Source organism: Styela clava, chromosome 2 (genome assembly GCF_964204865.1).
Source record: "Styela clava chromosome 2, kaStyClav1.hap1.2, whole genome shotgun sequence".
NCBI classification, from domain to species: domain Eukaryota; kingdom Metazoa; phylum Chordata; class Ascidiacea; order Stolidobranchia; family Styelidae; genus Styela; species Styela clava.
This window is the reverse complement of record NC_135251.1, coordinates 4,325,502-4,352,328: the sequence shown is the minus strand read 5'-3', so window position 1 is coordinate 4,352,328 and position 26,827 is coordinate 4,325,502. Positions and strand designations below refer to the sequence as shown.

General features: G+C 34.9%; 1 protein-coding gene and 1 long non-coding RNA gene across 2 annotated transcripts in view; both read left to right on the top strand.

Annotated features, from left to right (window-relative positions):
• The window catches only part of LOC144431830 (uncharacterized), a 278,870-nt gene extending 252,340 nt beyond the window's left edge, over positions 1-26,530 (top strand). Inside the window, exon 4 of the long non-coding RNA XR_013480259.1 lies at positions 26,323-26,530. This is a non-coding gene — a long non-coding RNA (uncharacterized LOC144431830). The remainder of the gene's footprint in view (positions 1-26,322) is intronic.
• LOC120335802 (uncharacterized) lies at positions 13,321-19,911 on the top strand. Its single transcript, XM_078119649.1, has 5 exons — positions 13,321-13,436; positions 15,658-16,461; positions 16,902-16,993; positions 17,645-17,727; positions 18,302-19,911. Exons 1-4 carry the CDS (start codon positions 13,334-13,336, stop codon positions 17,699-17,701), a joined length of 1,056 nt encoding a protein of 351 aa, XP_077975775.1. The 5' UTR covers positions 13,321-13,333; the 3' UTR covers positions 17,702-17,727; positions 18,302-19,911.
• Positions 26,531-26,827: the final 297 nt, after the last annotated feature.

Sequence of the window (26,827 nt, the reverse complement as noted above, 5' to 3'; positions counted from 1 at the left end):
CACCTGATCAGATATAGAACTGTTCATTTCAATAAGCTTGAGCCACAGAATATTACATTTATTTCAACCACCCCTACGAAGCGTTGAAAGCAAAATATAAAAATCTCATGCTCCTTATATCCCAGTTAATGTCGTGTTGGTATTCCATTTTCTCGCCATTTTCAGCTAAACAATTGACCATATTCATAGCTACTGAGTCTTTAGTACCTGGAATAGTCATGTGATTTGTGACTTTTTAAATCTCATTCTATATTTAGTTTTATAGTGTATAATATTTCCGATTAACAGAATAAGAGCCAGATACAAATCTATGGTCACTCACTCAAACAGGGGGCCATGATACTTTATTGAAGCAGCATTCCATTAACTCCTTGTAATAATAATTTGAAATAGGCCGTGTTAATATCATAGTAATATTTTAATGTTAGTTTTCTGCTTTGTGAGTATTAAGGATTTCATAAACTCAAGCTTCCGATCTATTTGACAACATGGGTCAGAATCCTCAGTGTTTGAGTGGCTCACCCAATATATATCGATTCTGATATGTCTACTTTTGTAGTTTGATTTTTTTTTTAAATTCAATGGTAAGGTCTAGAACAGGGTGGTCCAAGGTTGTCGGCTCCAGGGGCCACAAAATTGTTAGCCACGTTGATCAGTTTTGTCATTCATCAAGCTAAAACATGCAAAAACCACCAAAAAACTTACTAGAAACAGCAAAAGGCTTTCTATATCTACGTTTAATGTAAGATTTCAAACTCTTCATAACGGTAAAAGTGTTTCCGCAAATGTAAGTGCTTTTGAACAGCTATAAGATTTTGAAGCAAAATCTTAACTTTGGAAAATGCTCATTGCTCACAATATTCTAAAATGCTGCTTTAAATTATATTCTTTTGTCACCGACAAAACTTGCCGACATATCAAGCAAGCATTGTGGTACCCCCCCCCCCCCCCCACATTCAGTTAAAAATATGTTTGAATTCGTCAGTTTGCAAAATAACTTCAGATTGATTGATTACCAAATGTGAGGTACAGGAGGGTAATTACTAAATGTTCTGACATATAGGCAGCATTTTTTGTAATACTGTTCAGGCGGGCTGCAAAAAAACACCCGACATAAATTATATTATTATATTTTAAGGCCATGACATTAATATTAGTTATCAGACATATTCAACCCAGCCAATTCGATTTTTAGTTTTCTATGATACCAAAATTGTTAGCATATATTCATGACCAAAAAGAGAGAAATCCAGATAACAATTTAGACTGCCAAGCACATCATTCAACTTTGCTAGTCGCCTAAGAACACTGTTCAATTCAGTGACATTGGTGATATAACAATATGCCAAAAGATTTTTCTGGTTAATTCTATGACGAAACAACACCAAATGCGATTTTTGATTACCATCTGGCTCGCGGGGGTGGGTTTGGACCACCCTGGTCTAGAATATCGTGAATCGAAACCTAGAAATTCCATGAAAAACCACTTCCAGTTTGTAAATGTTCATAATGGATCTCCGCTCTAGTAGACCTTGTTATTATCAGTCGTTCTGTCTGTGTATCTGTCTGGACCAATCGGGATGAAATTTCTCACATGGGTTATCATGTCACCCTAGTATTGTGCGCTTCATAGAAAGTCCGGATGGAGGTTTCGTTTCCATGACAACGACGAATAACGCGCATTGAGAAATTTTCATTTTTTTCCAACTTATCGCCGTTCACTTGTTAATTAAGTTAAAATTTGAAATTTCAAGAACGCTACCTTCTGCACAAATACGCTTTCCAATAAGTTGTCTTTAGTCTCGATACTCCATAAACTGGAGAAGCCATAGGGATTTTAATGAACTGATTCTTTCCAATTTTTAGTCACCGCATATCAGTCACGTAAGTATGTCTACAAAACGTGCAACCCTCAAAATGAATTGGACTTTTTAACCAACCCTCTCACTTAGTTAATCGCCCCCACAGTTAAGGATCCTCAAGTTTCTATGGATGGCAATAAGTAGCTAGGTGCGGGCCCCAACTATCAGTGGAGATCCTGGGTGCCTACCAGCTTGTTTTTTTATTTCTCACTCACTAAAGAACTATTTATAGAAATTTTTATATGTGTTAAATAATCAGATGGTTACCAGACGGAGCCACCCAAATTTCCAAATAGAAAACCGCCGTACACAATGAATATGCTTGATCAGGAACTAAAACGTTTTTAGAAATATTTTCAATGAAACTTCACAGAATTAGCTGAGTTTTTGTCCAATTGACATGGCTAGCAGCAACGACCCGATCGCTATTTCACCCAATGGTGATTTTTGTATTAAAGTGAAAAAACAAAACTTGATTTTTAAACATTTCGTATTTTAAGCTGTAGTATGAGCTTACAATTTTTCTTTGTTTACTACAAGTGCACTTCCCTGCAAGAACTGCGGAAAATTTTCGCAAATGCCAAACTTTTTAGGAATTTTTCATCTCATAGTGAGCAAAGGCAGGTCAAAACATTTTTTGACTTTTGAAATTTGAAATTCATACCTGCAAGTGTGACTGTTTTGATATCATAACAAAATTAATTTTTGTTCTGTTCTATGAGTTTTGAGGATTTCATAATTGCTCAATCATTCATTCATCGTGCAGTTGTTAACACGGGATTCAACTATTCCGAATTTACAGATTTTAATTCTGATACCTATGTCTAGTTTTGTAGTTCAGATTTTGTTTTTAAATTCAACGGTATTTTCTATGAAATATTAATGGTATATTTTGTATTGAAAACTACTTTCAGTTTGAGAATGTTCATAATTTTTTATTTCTCACTCAGTAGAGAACCATTTATGGATTTCATGGTTTATAAATTATTCTTGTCTCTTTATAGATCAAGGAGTTGTGGCTGAGTAGAAACAAAAACATGGGAGTTGAAGGTTTATCATCAGTTGGACAAATACTTTCCAATCAATCCTGTGTTGAAGTGTTGAGCCTTCGCAATTGTAACCTGTCATCAGATCAGCTACAAGCTTTAAAATCATCCTTGGGTAACACAGAGGTATAACACAATAATAATTGCATAATTAACTTTTTTTAACGGGTTTGAATTTGATTTTGTAATAAGTTAAAGTTACACTTTCATAGCCCAAAATTGGATCGCATGGTGAAATTTATGAAAACCGCTATAATTTTGAATTTATCTTTTACAATAATAGTTCCCAGGCCTAATTGTTTATTTGTAAATTTGTTTGAAATATATAATAACCAATTCTTATGACCATTTTGGTTCTGTTGAGTCCTGTCGTATGATTGTGTGAAATACCTAAAATTGTCCTACATTATACCTAAAGTATATTAGTTTTTTCTGATTAAGTTCCAAGTAAAATTGATTTTAATGAAAGGCAAATGAGCAAAATATTCTTTTTATTCAATTCAATACCTGTCGAATATATTTTTTGAGGGAAATGTGCTTTCACTCTAAACCAGGTCATCTACAATTGTCCACTCATATCTGTTAAAAGAAGTTACTATTTTTCGAAAATCTGTAAGCGTTTCAGTTCGGCATTGGCCTCCCATTTTATTACACCTTGGGTTCAGTGATTTGAACTTGTGCAATCTGGAATGCAAACATGCAAACACAGTCAAATCTAAATCTCTTACTACAAGGTCATCACGCCAATGCGTGTGAATTTATATTTCCTATGTTATCCTATCATCTCAAAAAGTTGCTTTCTAGTTTGAGTGTTCAATAGTAAAAATAGATCAAAAGTTGGAACAGAAAGTAACAGATTTTAAACAATAAATAGTGAATGATAACAAATTTAAAATTCTATTCATTTGCAACATTGAAAGTTTTATTTGTTCCATGTCCGCATTTAATTTTCACCTGATCAGATATAGAATTGTTCATTTCTATAAGCTTGTGTCACAGAATATTTCAGTCACTACTCACGAAGCGTTCAAAGCAAAATATAAAAAGCTCATGCTCTCCTCTTACCAATCTGTAGCTGCCCCATCTCCATCAGTTAATGTCGTGTTGGTATTCCATTTCTCACCATTTTCAGCTAAACAATTGACCAGATTCATAGCTATTGAGTCTTCAGTACCTGGAATAGTCGTTCTTTGTGATTTGTGACTTTTTAAATCTCATTCTATAATTACCGTAGTTTTATAGTGTATTTCTCTGCTAACGGTACCATTGCATGGACATATTCCATGGGATAGATAGGAGTGTTTTGAGGATATCACCCATATATAATATTGGGTGCAGTATGACATTCAAAACAATAATTTCCAGGCCATAGATGTACAATAAACCTTGATCTCAAATCAGCTAGTTAGTGCTTTTATGCTAAGTTGTTAATAAACGTTATATTTTGTGCATCACAAATACCTTTATTTTGAATGGTTACACCTCTACACTATTCCCGATTGTTGTTAAACATTTCATTGCCTGCTTGTTGCAGAACCCCTGAATAACTGTTTCATATTATAGTCTTTATAGTTACCCGCATTTCGTTGAATATTCAATTCACTGATTAGAATCATTAATCTTAATAATTTCACACAGAGTTATGGTACTCATCTTTTACTCAAGCACAATGACAGTACGAGGTTCATGTTTCATAATCTCTTCTCATCAAATGGGTAAATTAATTAGTTAACATTTTATACACGCCTGCACTTTGCAAATCCTATCTTATGCATCCTTGAAAACTCAAACCCGTACCTAATCTAATCAGCTGCCAGTGCCCCGGGTGAGCAGTTGTCATGGTTACCACGCTCAATGGTGCTTGTAGTCTCTATTTTTACATTGACTTGCGCCTCTGGATTTACTGACCGTACTTGAATGTTCTCCTCGCTGAGATGCTATTCCTATTCTATTTTATTCTAAGCTGTATATGTACGGCACACATTTAGCATTTGTGGAGAAATAAATTACTGATGACTGATTGAAGCACTATTAACGCTATAAATCTTTTGAAATTTACAATGGAAGGAGTAATTCTGATATTATATATGTTCGCATGTCCGTTGTATTTTAGTAAATTCTAATGAGACAGGCCAATTAGGCCTTTGGGACATAAATTAAGCATACCTTTTCACAACAAATCTTGTGACAACAAACCTTGTGACTTTAATCTTTGGTCTTTAGTACAGAATCAATGAATTACCTTCCAAAACAACCTTTGACTTCTGGCACCTGGCTAGGTATTTAATGTCACAAGAGCTGTCTGTTTTTGAAATTTCAATTTTGACTTTTTGCACTGAGTTAACAATGATTTTTCAATTTTGTTTAATGATTACAAATGTTAGCGATTTGTGAAATACAATTGATTTCACCACAAAAAATGCTACACAACGGAAACATTGAATTTTGATAACTATTGTTTCTCCCTTGAAGAAAACTCCCAACTTCTAGCACCAGGCTGTATTTAATGTTACAATGCATTTCTGTGTAATATGAATAATATGGGTTTGGCAAAACTATGATAAATATGGCTGTTATATATTTTATCCATGTCTGATTGTTCTTTGTATTTGTTTATTTCAACAGATTGATCAGTTGTATCTGGATAGAGCTCTGAATAAATATCATACTGCAAACCATGAAGATATTGTTGCAGTTGCAAATCTGCTTCCTAATGTTACAAAGGAGTTATCATTGCAACAATGGGAAATAGCAAATGAAGATATAAAAATATTGCAGAATCAATTGAATGAAATTGGATCTGAGGTTTGAAATTCTTTCTGCGATAATCTAGATATAAAATATGGCACAGACATAAAATCAACGATTTGCGTAAAAACTGAAATAAACTGCAAGTCTAAATTGTTCCCGCTGAACTGAACACTTTAAAGTTTCACCGAAGTGTATGTTATTTCCATTGGCGTCATTTCAATCCTTTAAAAGATTTATAAAATATAATGTCATCGAATGGGATTGTGTTGCATATATTCAATATTTGCTATATTTTAATTATGTTTATTTGTGTTTTGATAAAAAAAAACAATTTCATTGTACATTTTTTTAGTTCCCAAAATTTATCATTCATCTTGCTCTACTGCATTGATTATTTATTTTAATTTTAAACTTATGATTTTACAATACCAAGGTTTTGTATCAAGATTCATTTGTGTTTCTGTTCCGACAAGCAAAAGTCTGAATTTGAAATGAATTTACTAATTTTTCACAATTTTTATTTTAATGAATTACCAATTGTAGACTATCAGTTTAGTGAGTTATCAAAGATAAGTATGCAAATTTTGAAAGTTTTTCAATAAATGGAAGAATTCTTAATAAAATAAGCAGCACTTTTATATAGTATGGTTTTATGGGAAAATGCATCAAATTTCAGCATTGGAATCATTAGATACCATTGCCTGTTTAAATATTGCTCTGCGTCCTTAGTGCTAATCTTGTATAAAAACTTTATTCATTACAGGTACTAAAAATTCAGTTGAATATATTCACAAAACTCAAAAGTCAAAGCAAGTCAGCAGATGTTACAACTAATGTTTTTTCTAAACAACTTCCGGCCACAACTTCAAAAGCTGAATTTGGTGAGTTATAGATATGTTTTTTAAATTGAGTGGTGCTATGGTATGATGAGTACGTAAAGGTCATCAAGTATTTTTCATTTTTTGGGGATTTAATGTTAAATAAATATACTTCCATTGCTGCTGAAACTGGCATATCATTCAACAGCATCTTGTAGCCTGTTATATTGTTTATTGTCTATAAATATGGAATTATCGAACAAAATTTTCAGTCTGATATGATTGAATATAAATCTAGGATATTCCAATTAATTTCAAGGAAAAATATAAATTGTTTCCAAGTTGTTACATTTGGTTGCAGAGCATTATTATGGATGTATGCTTAGCATACCGATCAGAATATCTTGCTCGGTTTACAGTCTCGGATCCTGCGGATAATTAGGTGCGAGAGGTTTGCTGAATTTCATGTCGTCAAATAGTGGTTCATGTACCCATCAAGCTACCCATCAAGCTTCCTTCACCATCAAGTACATGCATCTGAAACAAATAACTGGCTAATTAATCCCATACCCGACATGCACTGGTAACCGGATGAGAGGCCATGGTTCACTGTATAAGCCGCATTAATGATTTATTTACCTTTCTTTTCCAAGTAAATTAAGAAATTCTATCATAATTTCTGATAAACGATGTTTAATAGCTCAAAACAGATTCCTAAGTACTATCGTTTTTTGATAATCATTCATTATTCTTTCTAAGGATCACCATATGACAGTTTTGAGAATACTGGAGAAAATGTGGAGACTTTGCAAGAAGTAGGAAGCCCAAGGTTAGATATAACAGTACTTTAACTTTGTATGATATATAATGTTCACCTATATTTCAATTGTTAAGGATAGTGATGTCATAGTGCAGCAGTTCCCAAATTTTATCTTCGTACGGCGCTAAATTATCAGTGAGAAAATCGTGGTACACGTACATGAAACTTGCAGCCTTTGGATAAAACTGAATTTTGTGATCGTTAATGTGCATTTTATGCTTTTGAAAGTTTGTCAATATGTGCGCCTGAAGAAAAGAGAATGCCATTAAAAACATTCAAACCTATTTATTTAATGAGAGGTGTGCGGCAGTTGCTCTGAACACATCTCTTCAAAGCGAGATGTTATACTTAAAATGCACATGCATTTCTCTATCTATATTCAAATGTAATCGGTATTTTGTTTTGATTGACACCACTGCATATAAGTCATTAAAATCTGATGTCAAGTTGACAAATTGCTCAGCTTTGCTTGTTGATAAGCATATATATTTATATACACATCATTTAAAATAAGAAATAATAAAACATTTATAATAAATACAATATGTAAAAAATTCCTTCATATATCAGCTATGTTTAACACAATTCTGTTAATTTTCGCGTCATGGGAGCCTTGGCCTAGTGGTCAAAGTGTTGAACTCATTATCTATCACAGGTTAGAAATCTTTGGTTTAAAGCCCATGCCCACCAGCTTACCTGGTGCACAATCTTTAACACTGTGGGTGAGGGGAGAAGGGTTTTGAAATCGAGTAATAGGGGCTGTTATTTTAACCAATTGATCAAAATTAATTCATTTGCATTCTCCATTTTTCTTTTCAGAAGTGAACTCCCACTGTCTGAAGAAGAAGCAGAACAATCAGATAAAGAAGTAACGGAACAACTTGCAAAGCCAACTCAGCATAGTAAGTCAGTTGTCTTATTAGAATCAGATGGCGTTGAGCTGAGCTAAATGCTTGTAATTATGAGGAAGTACTGAACCATTGAGATGTTGGAATAATACAGGGGGTGTGCAACATTTTTTTGCCGGTGGGCCATATAACCAACTTCAGACAACTAGCTAAGCCAGACAGAAAAATTTAGTTTTTCCATAAACATAAAGTATTGAAAAATTCCCACAATAAAAAATCCCATTTATGTAACAGTTTAGTGGGACATTGGAAACTTTAAGTCCTTGCATAGTTTGTTAAGATCGGCTTTGTCAGAACTGTCAACCATAACTGTCGGATTAGGATTTCATGCTTGATGGGAAACAATCTTGTGTTGACTTGTCCACACTAAATGGCTTGACAGGCCAAATCTTAAATCGGAATCTTTTGCATGTTTGTCATGAGCAAGAGGTTTTCAAAAAGTTTTGTTGCTACAAATAAGGTGTCACACGCTCTCACATCTGTTTCTGAGTTGAAATATTTGTTTTTAGCTTTGTGATTTGCTTATTCCCTTTAAACAACAAAACCATACCATACCAGCTACCATATTTTCCAGCTAGTAAGTCGACCTGCCAATGAAGACGATGCCTATTTCTGGCACCCAAAGAGAGGGTTTTTATATAATGCTCACCAATAAGACGGGTAGCAAAATTTCTCCTCTGTTGGTCATTTTAGCATTAATATGAATGGCGCGGCCAGGTCATGTTTGTAGATTAGATTGTAGATTAGATTAGGATTTGCAACAGATTTGCCCAAATGTTCAAGTTGCAAAACTATTCCAGACTTAAATTTCTTCTAATTTGAATATAAACCACTACTGCAAAAAAGACAATATAAATGTTTTGTGCTGATCTTTAACAGGAAATGAAACATTAAAAAAATAAACATAGGTTCAAAAATTCAAGACAGTTGAAGTGTTCTATTTTAATCAGAAGATATTTTATTTTGGCCAACACTCGAGGCCATCCTCATTGTAAACTAATCAATTTTGCATTATGAGCTAGTAATATAAGGCATTGAAGATTTCATTGAATAATAGAATTTTAATTCTACTAAAGGAAACACTGACACCAATTGTTCTGTATGACTAGGTTGCCTAGATTGCAACTACCTTTCTTTCCTCTATACGAGGACTAGGCAATTCACAGTCCGCAGGCCTGATCCAGCCTATCGAAGTCTTTCATCTGGTCAGGCAGTTTCGAGTCTGATTTAAATAAGTCCAGCATGCCGCCCTGATAACAACTTAGCTAGAACTATGTAATTATTCAATGATATAATGACTATAACTTCAAAAAACTGGCGCCACACCATTATCACATTGGGTTCCAGCAATTCTGGATTTTTCCAACAATCCATGGAATCCAAACATGCGGCAGTATGGCGCATGGTTCCAATTGTTAGGAATATGCTTGCCATCGCACCTATGATTACACTCCGAGGGTTTGCAAGTTAAATCTTTGCCAGGGATAATTATATTTGATAGGATTACGGAACATTGTCGTAGTGTTGTCCAATTACCCACTGGCTGGATACAGCTTCTTCTATCATCAGTCCATGCATTTGATAACAAACTCTGTAAAAGTATTTATTTTGACCACCATTTCCTTTTTTTGCCATTTTGATTAACTTTTTAATATTGAAGTATTCTCATTTCTGAAATTTTGATTTTGCCGTATATTCATATAAACAGCATTTGCAGCATAGTTAAGTCGGTACTCATGTAGTATGGGAACCAAGACGGTGGTCGCTGAAACGTAGTATGTGTACCAGGTTAGGGTTAGGCCATAATTTCAGTTACAAATATTATGGGAGTCACTTGGCTAGTCCCCGAACTCTTAATAGAACTAATATAAGGAAAATTGGAATGAAATTATGGCCTCACCCTAACCTGGTACACATACCACGGGAGCGCCGTTAAGTCATTACTTCAGTGATTTCTATGTATAAGACTTCATGTTTAAATAGCTAATTTAAGTTGCTAATTATGAAAAATATTGTATACCAGAAGACAATTGTTAGTGTCATAACACAGAATATAAAATGTAATGATTTTCATTTAGAACTGTGATAAATTATTATAAATTTGAAAAATCTGAACAACATTAAGAAGAATATGAAACTTTATTTTATCCTTCATATAAATAAATGGCTTTTCTTACGCAAAGTGGTACGCAAAGTGGTAATTCAAATTTTTTTAAGGTGATACTTCATCTAGAACTACTGGTGAGAAGAGGAGAAGAACTTCAGATGGAGAAGGAGGTTCAAGGTCAGAAAAATCATTAACATTATTTAAAAAATAATAATCTTGGAAATATTTGTTTCATATTTGAGTCTTAATTGTGATTATCCTTACCATCAATACTCGTTCTTTGTCTGACTGAATTTATCTATGGAACAAGTTTCACTTCAACTCAATAGATTTGTTCATAGCCTTGTTCAGACCAATGTGGTATCCTGAATTTACATTCGTCATGGTTGTAATACAATATCTTTATAAAATCTTATTGTTTTGAGATTTTGCCCGGATAAGCCTAAAGCAGTTGCAAAAATTGAATCTTAAAAACAATTTTGCTCATAATTTTCATGTCTTCAAAAAGACTGGTGTGTCTCGATTGTTTTTCTCTATGCAGTTTTTATTTTTCAAATCATATATATTGGCTAACTAATCTGAAATCCGAAATGGATTGGCAACCGGACAGAAGGCCGTGGCTTCCCATATTATTGACCCGCCTTATCGTCTTCCTCAACCCCCCTCAGGATGAATATATAAGTCCCATTAGGATTTACAATACATACTTTGTGTTACATTTTTTGAAAGACTAAAGTTTCTCTTAGTGTCAATTGTTTCTTTTATACTATTAATTTTTATTTTTGACTCGTTTGGAATCTTGGTGTCTCAGACTCCTTATGACCAGTTCTGTCCTCTCGTGACTTCCTGTATATTACTTCGTCCCTGAATATAATTTATTTTGATTTCTTGCATGACGAAATAAACTCATTGTCTATAGCAGGGTTTACCAAACTGGGGTCCGCGGGCCACACGTGGCCCGCCGCTTCATTATATGTGGCCCGCGTCGAATTTGGAGTGTAATCAAAAAATCGCATTCGATGATATTTCGTCATGAAATTAATCAGAAAATTCTTTTGAGATACTGTTATACCACTAACGTCACTGAATTGACTAATGTTATGGCATTTTTTGCGTTATGAAGAGTTTGAAATCTTACACTAAATGTAGTTATAGCTAAGATAGCTTGATACCTAATTTTGAGTGATTTTTAAGTGATAAACATGAAAATCTTTGCCAATAAAATAAAATGCAGTCAAGAAAATTTACTTTGTTTTCTTATGTACATAAACTTTGTTTTCAGAAGCAAAATCCCTACAACTGAATTAGAAGACATTCAACAAGAATATGAACTAAGTCCATATGGTAAGCCACATGTCCATAAACTTAAATATTATGAGCAGTATGGTTTTTGTAATATTTGTGTGATTGCGTTTAATTAAGTATAACAGGGTGGTCCAAACCCTGGTATGGTACATTTCGTGCGGCGCTCAAAACAATTTTGACAGAAATAAATTGTCTTGGGCAGACAGGGCCCGGCAGGTTCGATAAGTGGATTTCAGCTTTTCATCCCGATTTCACACCTTGAGCTCGCAACAAACTCTTTATTTAGAGAAACATTTTGTGCCTATATTTTAGTGTGCCTTGTGATAGCAGTGGCGAATCGCAGAGCTGTCTTTGTGCCGCCCAATCAGTTTTTTTAAGCTAGGTCCCCAAATCCCAACTTTGATGTACTTGATTGTTCTTTGGCGATAGCACTAGGTCTATTTACACTGCAATTTATAAACTAGTTAAACATAACAATTCATCATAAAATTTATTGTTAATTGAAATGTGACAGAAGAAAACTGGAAGGAAACGTATTTCCTTGCCCACAACAGTTGTAAACCACAATCACTGGTGTTCATATTTATTCCACAACATTATAATTTGAAGCGACACCACCCATGCAACATAACAATAAGCTAATTAGAATGATAAATTGTCATTCTTTAATATTTTCAACGGAAGTAAACTCACACTATTTCCATCAATTCTGGATTTTCTCTGACTGTGACCCACAAGGCCTCCTTGAAATTGCGGCCCTCCAACTTTGCAAGCAAACTTTGCAAGTGCAAAATCGAAAGTAGTTTGGTGTTTTGGGCGAGCATAAATGTAAACAAAGTTAATTTTTTAACTTGAAATATATTATGATTTCAGAGTGTAACTTGTGCAATATGAAACTAATGAATTATGGGAAATTGAAGAATCTAGAACAGAATATTTGCAATAGCAGGTTATACATATTTATGCCTCATAAATATCCATGTCCTCGTAATTCTTTTGACTCCAGTATCAAAACACTTGTTAGTACACGGTACCATGTTAGGGTTAATACTACAGGTTTCTTCCTGCCAAAAAGTGTCATGATTTTGTCACTTGTACACTTGATGGTATATATGCACACAATCAAATGTTCGATGCCCTCAAATTCAGCCTACTTTTTTTTACGGTATCTCGCCAACACAACACTGTGAGACTGTCTGGTCTCGCACTTTTATTTTCATGGTAACTAGACTGTGGTGCAAGGAATCGACTTTTTTTTGCTGAAACAGTGATTGTTTGGTATGTACCGGGTTGCTTTGGCGTACCTATTGCTTTTCATTTTATTTATTCAATAACATATTTAGTTCGATTTTATTATATTCATTGGGTTTCTGTTAGATTTCACCAAGGGTGGAGTCGCTCGATAACCAGTATTGGTTTTCGACATCTCCTTTCACCCTGGAATACGACTTTTTTATATTTCCTTTAATTTGTGTATGTATAGTTTGTACTTTCAGCATGTTGAAGAAATAAATTACTGATTACTATATTTACTAACTCACTCCTTTATTTCTAGCTTTGCCGCAAATTGAAAATGTTTCATCTCAAAGAAGTGGATCCGACATTCTTTTGACTTGGAATGCAGTATCTGACAGAAACGTTCTATACAACATAGAAATCTTCTGTGATGATGAAAAACATGGAGAGACTCACACTACAGAAGTTTCTCAGTATAGGATGAAGTCACCTACACTTGGTAAAACATATCGTTTCCAAATCTGGGCCAAGGATGAATGGGGAAACTCTGGCATCAAAACGCAGTCAAAGAATGTTATAAAAGGTATATTTCCAGGATTATGTAGATTTTAATTTTTTTGTCATGGAATTCTGTGAATATTACACATACGAGTATACATAAGAGCAACCACTGGCAGTGAGAATCATATTGTGGTGACGATAGACTGCCCAACTCATTGTAACAATTTAATCCAGTTTTGTCATGGATTATATCCTAATCGACTAGCACAGGGGTGTGCAAAATGTGGCCCGTGGCCCACGAAACGAGTTTTTATTTTTGTTTATCTGGTCCAGGCGGGCATTCCAATCTCTTTGCGCCGCAAAGCCTATACTGTACCAGTACCTGGGTGCCACTGCCATATTAGCAACACTAGCTAGCAGAATTCTGTTGCCAAATACACAATGCTGAGAAAACATAGCAAAGGCACGGCCTGCAGCCTTACCCAGTTACTTGTATCTGGTCCTCCTGTAATAAAGTTTGCACACCCCTGGACTACAGCATGATATTGAAATTAAAGCAAACCAAGTAAGAATTACAGTATGCAATAAATCGCGACTATTGGGATTTACAGCAATCACTCTATAGCAGTGGTTCCCAAACTGGGGCCCGCGGACCTTTTGGGGACCGTGAAGCACTTTTGGAGGGTCCGCTAAACAAATCTGTAATATGGCTATTAGCTTGAGTGCCTAAACAAATACACATTTATCGCCTTTTGCTGTTTTGCAATCACCGCTAGAGACACTGATTCTTCACTTTATGTTTCGATCACGCTGCCCCATTGTAATGTCACAGAGCTGTGGGCCTGTGATATCACAGAGAGAGTTCAATTCATGCCACCACAGGTATACTAACTGCAGTACTGTAGCTAACGCTGCCCTTTTACCAAATATCGAAACAGACTGGATGTCACACTCACATTAGAGTTGCGCTTTATATTCTTTTGTTCGGTTCACTATACGGCGCGTTGATTTTTTTGTTGTGATCTTTTAATGTTTTGGTGCACAAGACCGGGAATCGTTAAAAAAATTGCGAGGGGTACTTCATGGAATTTTTTTCAAAAAGTTTGGGAACCACTGCTCTATAGCAAAGCTGGTCAACTCGTTGATTGCCGCGTCTCGAGTAGTCGATATCATCTGATATTGGTTGAATTTAATGGGTGAATGGGTGGGCCAACTGGGAGAATTTAATAACATACGCGCCAAATACTGTGTGTCTTGCTGACAAAGGATGCTACAATACCTTCTGCAGTATGCAAAAAATTGTCTCATTTTAAAAGTAGTATGATGAATTTTATTCGCAAGTTGCATCAGAATGTCTATTTTTTTTTAATTCCAAGCGAGCAAAGTATTACTTTTGGAGGAAATTGTGAATTAGATACCAAAGTTTGAGCAGTCATGTAACATTTATGGTTTGAGTATATATATTTTTGCTGTTCAGATAATACATTATTACTTGGCAAAGTTTCTTTAGGACTTTTCAACACTTACAACTAAAAAATTGGACCTCATATTTGAATTGTATGATATGAATAAATCTAAAACGAATGATGAAACATTTACTTAGGATACAATTACTTAATCAAATTAACAACTTTAATAAAAATACAAATTTTGGGTCTATTTTATTGGCTGCTTATTGGCAGCGATGGTAGTTTTTATGCGTGTGTGCGGTTATCTGCATATTCATTACCCATTGCCCACCCAATTTATCAGATCCCAGGTGATGATCATGAGATTCGAATCCGATATATAATATTCTGCGATGTCAACACAGTTAAGTCAAACACTTCAACGACCAGTCCATCACACCGGCCTGATAACTTAGTTAGAACTACAGGGTGTTAAAATAATAACGCAAAATTAACAGACGTTAAGATGAAATGTTACTTAAAACATTTTAACACCTTTTAAAAGCATTAAATTTCAGTGAAATACAATTTGAACCTTTCACGACTGACGATTTTTAACAGTTACTTTTTAACGTTGCCATGACAAAAAAGGTTACCTTAATTTTGCGTAGCTTTTTTAACACCCGTATATAAGTATTGAATGATATCATAACTATAACCTGAAAAATAAATTTTTCTACTTGGCTTTGAAAGAAAGCATCATTACATGGATTGATCAAGGATTTAATCCAGTAGCATGCTTATAGTTTTAAAATATTGAGTTTTATGAGCCTGTTATCTGTAAATTAAAAACATAACATTTTAATAGACTCTTTTTTTGCATAGTTATTAACAGTAAATTCAAATTGTTTTTAGTCGAAAACATTGGAGTTGAAGGGGATACAGTAAACCTCAACGAATGCAAAGTTACTTTTCCGGACGGAACATTCAATGAAACAACAAAGGTCTGGATGTCACTTGGATTGGACAATTCAATATGCCCAGCACAATACATCGCAATCACACCAGCTCTCGACATCAGTGCAGAATCAACATTACGCAAAAGCGCATTAGTACAAATGAAGACATGGCGTCTCGAGCTGAAGAAAGAGAATGTTGACATACTTCACTTTACTAATGACACTGACTGGAACATTATTAAACCTGATCTAGTCACGCATGACAGAACTATAGAATTTCGCTGTCAAGAGTTCAGTCGAGTACTTGCCGTTATCAACGCTATCAAACGATGGTTTTCTGGCCCCCCTCCTCCAGTTCTCAAAGAAAACTTTCTTTATATCATGGGTCACAATCAAATCTGCATCACATTTTTCAGTCTAAGTGAACTTGTAGAAAGAAGCATAATTACATATTACGAAAGCCGTGGTGCACAACCGGTACCAACAAGATTCAACCAAGTGATTTTAAGACATGGAGACAAAATTCATCTCAAACTGCGAATCGAAGGAGGGCCTGGAGACTTGCAGTTCAATGAACCTAATGGTCACAAATTTTCCGTAGATGATGACTTCTTAATGGCATCAAGACATGACTTTGAATTTGAACTTCTCCCTAACTTGCAACAATATCCTCAAATTGTCATCAAATGTGAAATGGAGAAAAATGAAGATGAAATTAATAGAAAAGTTATAAAATTTACTTTCCCACTAAAACCTCCAGGTGAGTGGGAATGTAACTATTGTTTTGCTCTGAAGGATGCCTCGAGCAAGTTGGTTTCATTTCAAATTGAAAGATAAATGTCAAATAGTTTCGTCTGTTTGTTAAAATTTAGATTGAACAGAATGTACGGTACATTACATGATTGGCCAGTTATAAAATTCCCATCCTTTGAATATGTAAAGTTAAAATTTATTACCCTAATTTTTGCATATTGAAGTTGTAAAGAATGTCTTAAGTTAACTGCGCATTGTCTTGAGAACCTACTCACCACACTACATCACACTTCTATTGATATATTTTTATAAGTAAGTGGCATCCAATAAATCATGGTTACATTCATATATATTTTTATGAGACCATATATCTTTAGTTTGATACTAAGCCGAAGGTGATCATGAATATTTTCTGCATTTTAAATCTTTTTATACTTATATTTATAGAACGCAGAGAACCTCCACCTATCAACTTTGCTGGAGCAAATATTGGGAATCTGCATCTACCGGAGAGAGGAAATCAGAACAATCAGCAAATAGTAAGATTTGAGTAATATTTATTCTCAACTTTCTATAATGATTTTTCAAAGTATTCATAAGTATGTTTTTCAATCATCTCCTACACGATGTAATAGACAGTTACAGGCTCGGTTGTGTGGTGCATCGTGCTAAGCAATATGAATACACTTAGTACCACCCCCTTTGATTATCCTGTGGGTTTGCAGGTTCGAATCCTATGGGGGATATTTATGTGTGAGAGGATTGCTGGACTCTTCGGCGAAGTAGGGTGGTTCACGTAGCTGCGTAACCGCAGGTCATTTATGGCTTCCTCCACCATCAAGTTTATGCAATTGGAAATATTGACTAACTAACCCCATACTCTACATAGACTGATAACCAGACGACAGTCTGTGGTTCGTCATATGATTAAGCAGTGTTATCGGCTTTTCCTCCCCCGAGATAAATGTGCAAAACCTATCCTAATTCATGTTGATAATAGGCCCCAAAATGTGATGTCACTATGCATATTAGAACTTTGCTATACCAGGGGACCAGAAACTGTGGGATATTCAATCACTGAGCCATATGAAATATTTTATCCCTAAATTTGAATGATATTTGTCTGCGTTTTTATAGCAGGTTATAAAGATAAAAAATATGCTAGATAATAATATTGAAATTTTTTTAAGGGGCAAAATGATCAAGAAGAAGCTGGTGCAGTAGGTGGAAACCAAGCAATAGAATAAACCAATACAACATGAAGGTGATGACGGTACGTGAAATATCATTTACTAAAACAGCAAACTTGATTTCTTGTCTTTTATATTCTCGAAATAGTTTGTGGAGTCATATTAGATCAGTGGTTCGCAACCTTTGATAATTAGAATGAAAATTACCATTCAGTAGCAGAAAACAGCATCATCAATCATTGGTACTACAATCAAAATTATAGATAGTGATACAAATAAAACTAACATTTTTTAATGGTTTTGTGGCCTATCTCAAAATCTTTTCGTGGCGCAGCAGTGGGACATGGCCCACTGGTTGAGAACCAGTGTATTGGATGAAACAATAACTCATTTTGTCTCCTATTTTTGCTATGTTCACTGTACAGTGAGTAATTGCCTTCGTTTTTTGAATGTGGTCTTTACATATCTGCGGACGTTCAATTACCCCTGAAATATTATTATATTTGCAGGAATTCAACCAGGTTTTTCCTCAAGTTCATTTTTAACAAACAATATTCAAGATTTGTAATTGTTGCTAATCTAATGCCTTATACAAACATCACATCTACTAAGCACAATTTTTAGAGCCATCTGAATGGAAATTTTTTTTTTTTTCAGATTTTGATGATCTTGAGAATTTTCCCAAACTGACCACATTCTAAAGACATTGCTAAGATACAAATGTTTCATCAACATGTTACTGTTAATGTCGTATATTCAACATTAAATTTCTTCAATAATCTCAGACTGAACTACGAATGATCCTGTGGTATCCTGCAACACATTATGGACATGCATATGTAGTGAAGGGATCAAATATTAGAAATATTAACTCTTAAAGACTAGATAGTCTAGTCCAGTAATAGTAGAATTGAGGGGAAAATGTGTGTGTGTGCTGATTTTGCATAGGCTTGGATTGTGAAAACATAGTAATTGACTCTTAGTCATGTGCACCATCCTTCAGGAACGATTTCGGTAATTTAGGTCATCCCTCACAAGATTTGACCTCTTGAACTGACCTCAGAGCATTTTGTAAAATTCTGCACCAAATCCTGATTTGCATGTTTTGTCATACAAATTCTTGTCATTTCATAATATTTTTAATTTTTTTTTCCTATTAGTTTTACAAATTAGGCTGGGTGCTGTTAATGCTTTAGCTTCTTATGTACTATTTTTAGTGAGCCATAACAAACTCACGTTAAGCTTTTCCAGATATCATGTGTATTGTTTTTATGTCGCCCTCATTCAGAAATTTTTGTGTAAATATAATTTTCATGGTATGTCAACAACTTTCATTATTTAGGTCAGGTTTTGAGTTTTTTCTTATAATTGACAACTGCTGTACTTATTCTTGCTGTATATCAGTTTACTTTGCCACTCCACATTTTTGCTTGAATTTTAAAATATATAAAAATACTAAAAACTATAAAAATCAATAAAACTATAAATAAAAAAAAATCCAAGTTATTAACCTATATCGCAACTCGTTTCAAATAGCCATTGTTCGAATTTTTATTAATTTTTGTTGTGAAATGCATTATTATCTTTTGCTTTTATGTTTTTAAATTATTGTCAACCACTGATATCTATGATTTCTGTGTATATTTTAGAACATCCCTATGAATTTATGATATTCTGATTTGGCAAACCCGTCATAAATTATGCATTCCATGACTGTTATAATAACAGTTGGACTGGAGTGATTGATTTTTGGCTCAGTGTTGTGGTTTGATATTGTGTTCCGAAAACTTGGTAGCTAAGGACTCTACTGGAGCCCAGTGTAACTTTGCCCCTAATCTATGTAAAGTAACAAGAAATGTCCATTATGAATTCTAGTAATATTATAATAGTGATACATGTAGAATATTACAATTTACAATATTACAATTTTTAAATTTTCATGTACTGCAATCCGCTTTTCTTGTTCATTCTCTTGTTTATTCATTCTTCTTGTTTATTCTCTATACCTCCGTGTGTTTCTCTAAGTTTTAAAAAAGTAAAAATAGTCAAAAAATAATGAAAAATAAAAATTTATGTATTTCCCTAAATATGAAAAAGTAAAAAAAATTAAAAAAACAGCAAAAAATAAAAAAAAATTTCGTGTATCCCATAAATTTAAAAATATAAATGTGAAATATTTCGTTAAAGAGCTTATAGCTTTATGATACAAAATGAAATGATCAACATAACACTTTGGCCTGCATAATCTAACAGGTCTTCGTCAAAAATGCTTCGATTTTCTTTTTATTCTATGTTGTATTTTGTTAATTGTTGTAGCATCTGTATAATAAATAATCAATGTGATAGAACCGGGCTCCATGCCCAAGAGCCTGATTGCCTACAACTAGAATTTTGCGAGTTACATGCTGTTCGGATCTCATGGAGTTCAATTTTGTGTGAGAGACTAGCAGAATTCAACTGGTTGGTTGGTTAAGGAAATCGACCCATATTTTACTAGCAACTATTCACCTGGGTTAGTGTTTGGACGGTAGGGCATCATTCATCATATAGCTAAAGCTAAGGAATTTTATTTTTATTCCTTCGTAATGAAGAGGAAAAATTAATCCAAAGCCAAGTACTTGAAATTGCCATTTTTCGATAACCTGAATGTTTATTACGACTTTCATAGTGTTGCTGGCAGCCTTGGCTATCAGAAATCAGAGTATCAAAAAGTGAATGATGTCGAATGGACAAGCAGCAATGCATCTCCTAGAACTTTAGTTTTTGGCAGTTCGACACGTTGAAAATGGATGCGACTTTTGCGAGACGTCGACCGCTATATGTAGCCTACCTGAAGAAGGAATAATGTAGCGGCAGATATCACCCTTAAATGCGGTAGACGTCAAGCTAAAGTCGCATGTGACAATGATTAGTGCAGGGTTTCCCAAACTGTATCGCGGCACACTAGTGGGCCGCCAAGGTCTTGAAAGTGTGCCACGAATTATCACAAAATTCCTGAGATTTTTCACAATAATTAACGATGCAACATGAACTTTATTACATTGCAATCAGTAAAGTATGTAGTTCGGTACCACACATATTATAGGGTGACCCAAAAAACGAAACCCAGTCCATTTGGAACATATTGTATGGATTCCTACCGTTAAGCAGTAATCAATGATCAACTTTTATAATTGGATTTGGTGTAGAGAGGAAATCCAATAATCATATGGCGAACCGTGGACTCTTGTTCGGTAAACAGTACATGTACAAAGAGCTTGACCCTGTGGCATCTGATAGGTCATCAACATTTACATTTTTCAAATCTTGAACTTTCATATCTATCCTGGGGAAGGGGAAAACTATTATTACAACTTGACCATAGGGCTAGCCACGGTCTCTGGTCCTATTACCGTTATATATACCGATAGTCCATGTCCGATACAAAGTTAAATTGGTTTCTGATGGTTATACTTATAGGATATGATTTACATATTTATCCCGGGGGAGAAGGAAAGCCGGTAAAACGAATAAATCATATTGCGAATCAGGGCCTCTCATCCGGTTACCAGTCCATGACGGGTGTAACATCTGATTGGTCGACACTTATGTTTTTCATATCTCGGACTTTCCTGTTTATCCTGTGGAAGAGAAAAACTTGACCATATGGCTAACCATGGCCTCTGGTCCTATTACCAATCTATGTCAGATACGGGTTAGTTGGTCAGTTATTTTGTTTCAGATGCTTGAACTTGGTGGTTATAGGATGGGATTTAGATATTTATCACGGGGTAGAGTAAAGCCGTTAAGACGAATTAATCATATTGCGAAAACACAGTCTCTCGTCCGGTTAACAGTCCATGACGTGTACTGGTATGGGAATGGTTGGCCAGTGGACCCATAGTGTCTGATAGTTCAACATTTACCTTTTTTAATTTGACGTACATGTTTATCCTGCGGAAAAAACTGATATGACAACTTGACCATATGGCTAACCACAAATCCATGTCAGATACAGGGTTAGTTGGCCAGTTACTGGACGGGATTCAAATATTTATCTTAGGAAAAAAAAAAACTGATAAGACAACTTAATCATATGGCTATCCACGTTCTCTCATCCGCTTACCAGTCCATGACAGGTATGAGAATAGTAAGCCAGTTATTTGTACAAAGCTCATGGACTTGTGGCATCTGATAGGTCAACACTTTGGGTGTCGCTGCTTGATAACCATCTTTGGTTCTCCGCGACTCCTCTTCCCCATATCCAATATGTGTATTCAATATTACTCGTTAAACATTGTATATTATTTATACTGGATGGGTAAATAAACTTGACTATGCCATATCGCGACCCATTGGCCTGTTACCAATCCATGACAGGTATGGGTATTGTATAGGTCAACCAGTTATTGGTTTCAAATGCAGAATAGAGCAGATGTGATATAACGTGGAATACTACTTGAACTGGAAATTACGGGGGTTGACTATCACAGGCTGAAACTGATGGAAAAGTTTAAAGGTCAGGGATCAGTATTTCTCCTGCTGCTTCAATAATTTAAGCAGCATAGAAGAATCTGTAACCGAACAGCGGTTACATTAACCACTCTACAGTATAATCACGTTCCATTCAACCATTCTCAGATTATGTAGTTGTGATTACAACAAGTTCATACGCATAGGTTATCAATGTGACAAAAGTCCAGCTATGTGCGCTGGCTTCAGCGAGCAAAAGTTATCCATGTATACACTAGGTGGCAATGGACCTTTCCCCGAGCATCGACTTCCTTGTTTACTTCGTGACATTGGCCAATCAGCAAGATGAAAAAGTGACGTAACAATGCCCCTTTTTGCATCCGCTCAGACACTTTTCTCACTCAGACAGATTTTCAAGCGTGGTTGTAAACATTACCTCATTTTCGCGTTTTTGAACTCTATTCGTTGACTTTCAGTTGTGTTTCGGAAAATTTAAATAAAAATCAGATAATTCAATGATCACTCTGTCTTCCTAGGAGTTTTAATTTGATTGCAGTAATAAAAATTAGTGTAGAAATAGCTGTGATAGACTAGCCTGAAATTCTTTACCGGTACTTTAAAAAAACCGATTGTTGTGTGCAATAAATCATAATGATGATTTGAAACACATACCTCATTTTACAGGCGCCAACTCGCAAAAGCACTCTTAAAATAGCACTGAAAATTTTGCAATGGTAAAGTATAGGAAGAATTTTCCGGGGGTCAAAGGTCGGGGAAAGGTCCATAGAGAACAAAAAAATCGCTAACACGACCTTTAAACTATTTGTCAATGACTACAAGAACATTCTCCATAATTGTAGTTACCGTATACTGGGAATTTTTTGTGCAGTACATTACAAAATGTAATGTTGACCATTAACAAGTGTTAATGTTGATAAACAAGTAAACAATAAACACGACTCCAGATTATTCAGCCGCGTGGAGGCAACATGCAGCGTATCCATGACGACTAGATTTTAATTTCCGTTAAATAGCGGAAAAAAATATTTAATTGCTGGTATTATACCGTTATCGTCCCCATTTTCTGATCTGTGTTCTTTGTTTCTGTTTACCTTAGGTTAGGCTATTGCACCACCTTTCTGGTCAAAAATATCAAGTATTTTGTGGCGTCTAGAGCTGCCGCAAAACCATGGCGGGATTTCCAAACCATGGCCGCTAAGACCAAACCCTAACCAACGGCGAATGACTTTTAAGCTGTCACAAACCAATAGCGAGCGGCGGTCATTACGACAGCAAATCAAATACCACCGATTTTGCTGCCGTAACCACCAACTCAGGGCGTTTTCTTTAAATCTGGGGTAAACAAAGAGGTGTTGCACGCGATCGAGAAAGCGGCGTTTGTGGTTGTTTTGGAGGATGAATCCCTTGTGTTAGACGTTGATGACGTGACAACGTTCTCATGTTCGGACGTTCGCTGTTGCATGGAAAATGCCATAACAGGTGATTGAATTTTATTTTAATTTATTTTTTTGAGGGAGGAGGTCACGTTCTGAATTTGCCTGAGGTTTCTCATGATAGATATTATTTTAGTTTTTTGGGGGGTTTGGGAGGAGGTCACTCTCTCTCTTCGACTAAGGTTCAGACAAGCTATGATAAGAAGTTATGATGATATTTTTCCACAAAGTATCTCATAACATTTTTTTCTGTTTTGTTTCCAACCCTAACCTGGTACACACACTATGAGACATTATGTGCGAGTAAATGCCCGGGCTGTGAATTATGCTGGAGTAGAGGCTTAGTTTGGCAAGTTTTCATTGGTATCCGAGTTTGAGCTGAAGCCGTATTTCAAATTCAAATTTTTCTGAGTCATGACAGGCCCCAACTCATCCAGGTTGCAATAAATTAAGTATGCAATGCTGAACTTGGCAGTTCTTAGTCCTAAAATTGTATATCCTGCAGCCTTTTGTCTAAAAAAACTTGCCTGTGGGCAGGGATGGCCATTTCCGAATACTAAACTATTCCGAATACATTCTATAATAATGTTTTCGAATCTGGAATTCCGAATACATTCTAAAATCAAAAATAACACATTTTTGTTTTAGTTCATAAAAACCCAGTAAATTAGGAACTGAGCTTCAATAGAAATATCAGAATAAAGCCACAAACCAACAGTATATGTACACAAAGTAATTGATAGTTTATAGCTATCAATAAAAAATAATAGCAACTTGTGACACAGTCAGTTTATTAAAATTATTCACTTTGTACAAATGACCATATGAAAAAATAGCCAAGGAGTTGTCTGAAGCTTTCTATCATTACTACCATGATATTACGATAATAGTCAAGTCTATTGACAAAAATACTACTTGTATTCAGATAATTGTGTATATTTTCTAAGAGTAATAAAATTTATTATTTATTACAGGCAACAGCAATCGAAAATCCATTATGCCTATAAAAATTCTAATATTTAACAAGTATATTTGTATATTAATTTATGTGAACCATATTGTTATTATGCATAACATATTGTTTGAAATTAGAAATAAATTAGTAGAGGATAGATGACCACCACTGCCAGCCGCGCAGGCAGGATATTTGAAATCGGAAATTCCCATTGCCGCCTTCAACACTCACCGCGATTCCGCGCTCGTTAAAAGAGCTGTCTTTTCATATAATGATTATTCTGTTACGTAAAATATTAAATCCATGACAACTACGAGATTCTAAAATATCCTTATATATTAATTTAATGTGTCCAACGTAACTCGTGGTTCCTTCCTCTGTCAAAAAAAAAAACATTAGGATTCGGTCCACGGCGATCTGTGACCTAAAATTACGAGATAAACTGCCTAATGTATTCAATTTTAATTCTTTTTTTTGCAATCTTGCCAGCTCGTTATCGCCGTTAGAAAAATCTCAAATAATTATATAAAATCCTGGTGAGTGTAGAGTATGATTCATTTCATACAATGAATATACATATAAAGTTTAGCAGTAAATTAAAAATACATATTCATCGCCGCGATTATGCCACCTGTTAAAAGAGTCGACTTTTACACTTTTATAACAAATAATATAACAACGAATATATATTTTTCTGTTGTGCAAAGTGATATATTCGTGACCGATACCGGCATATTTAAAATGTCTTGCTTTATTAATTTAATTGTCTTCAATTTAACCTGCGATTGCGTCGACAAAATAAAATCCTCACCACTCTTTTATACCATTGCAATCCACGGTCATAAAAATAAAAACGTGTGGTAAACTGCCCGATTAAATTATGTTTTGATCTGTATTTTGCGAATTCGGCAAATATTTGGATGTACTTGTTAACAGTGACTCCGCTCAATTGAAATGCTGCCACTCTGATTATTTTTAGATAAAACTGTTCGAAAAATCAATAAATATGCTGTAACATCTCAGAGTAAAATTTATTTCATCACAATAAAATTGATTGAATATACTTTAGATTAATTATATTATATACATCCTCTCAACCCGGGAAAAAGTCGCGTTTCAAACCTTGTATCGTGTTAACACGACAATATTCGACGTCAATTTAAAGTAATGGATAATCAGGCAAATCCCGCCCTCAATTCGCGACGATATGTTCCTAAACGAAATTTTGCGATTTCACTGCCTAGAAAAGCGTTTTTTAAATTTTCGCGGGCCTCAATAAAACCTAAATAAAATAATAATAATTTAATTATAAAATAATTTAATAAAACGGTTTTATTTTCAGTATTTTGAATTGCCGCTTTTCAATCAAAAAGTTGCGTTGTCTTTAGAAACTCGCCGCCGATGAACGTATTTACCGGATTCACAATTCCGTGCGCGTACAAAAATAAAATAATTGTCATCGTTATCGTGGAACAAATTTGCGAAAAATTTTCGTTTTAGAGAAAATAACACAAACGTAAAGGCGTTTACGTGCCTAAATAACACGTTACGCTGATGAGTGATGAATACAATCACGCGCAAGTTTCTATCGAGAATGTTTTCATTCAACGGAAACGTCTTGAAAGCGGCGTCGAAAATGTGTGACGTCACACAAATATCCGATATTCTTATGAACGCCAATTCCGATATTCGAATGACGAGATATTCGAATACATTCGAATACTTTATTCGAATTGGCCATCCCTGCCTGTGGGTATTTATACAGGGCCTTGTTTTTCGTGACTGCTAGACGCTGATAAAGAATAAATTCTATTCAGATGGTTCGACAAATCTTTCAAAGGTATTTTCTACAAAAATGGGTGATTCAGAATGAACGCGGAACATTCCTGAGCTGACGCTCTGATCATGAGCCACCTCACAGAAGAAGTCTTGTACGATGAGTTTGCGGACTTCGGATATAATGATGATGGTACCTGCGTCAGAGCGATCCCCCTTTCTCCTCGGCGTTTAAAATGGGACATTCCAGAACCTGTAAGTGTTGCTTTCAGATTAAAAATATTTTGTGTTCGGGAACACTAATTTAATGCCAGGTGGAATCAGTCTCTCAATCTTGGCTATTCGATTGAAAATATCTTGTGTGGGAACACTAATTTAATGCCAGGTGGAATCAGTCTTTCAATCTTGGCTATTTGATTAAAAATATTATATGTGGGAACACTTATTTAATGCAGAGTGGAATCTCTCATCCTGACCTAACCTACTGCTCAACTGAAAGTATATTGTGTATGGGAACACTAGATTAATAAAGAGTGGAATCACTTA

Coding starts and splice junctions, on each gene's coding strand:
- LOC120335802 (XM_078119649.1), top strand. CDS start 13,334: ATGAAGTCACCTACACTTGGTAAAACATATCGTTTCCAAATCTGGGCC. Junction 13,437..15,657: donor GTCAAAGAATGTTATAAAAG/GTATATTTCCAG, acceptor AATTGTTTTTAG/TCGAAAACATTGGAGTTGAA. Junction 16,462..16,901: donor TTTCCCACTAAAACCTCCAG/GTGAGTGGGAAT, acceptor TTATATTTATAG/AACGCAGAGAACCTCCACCT.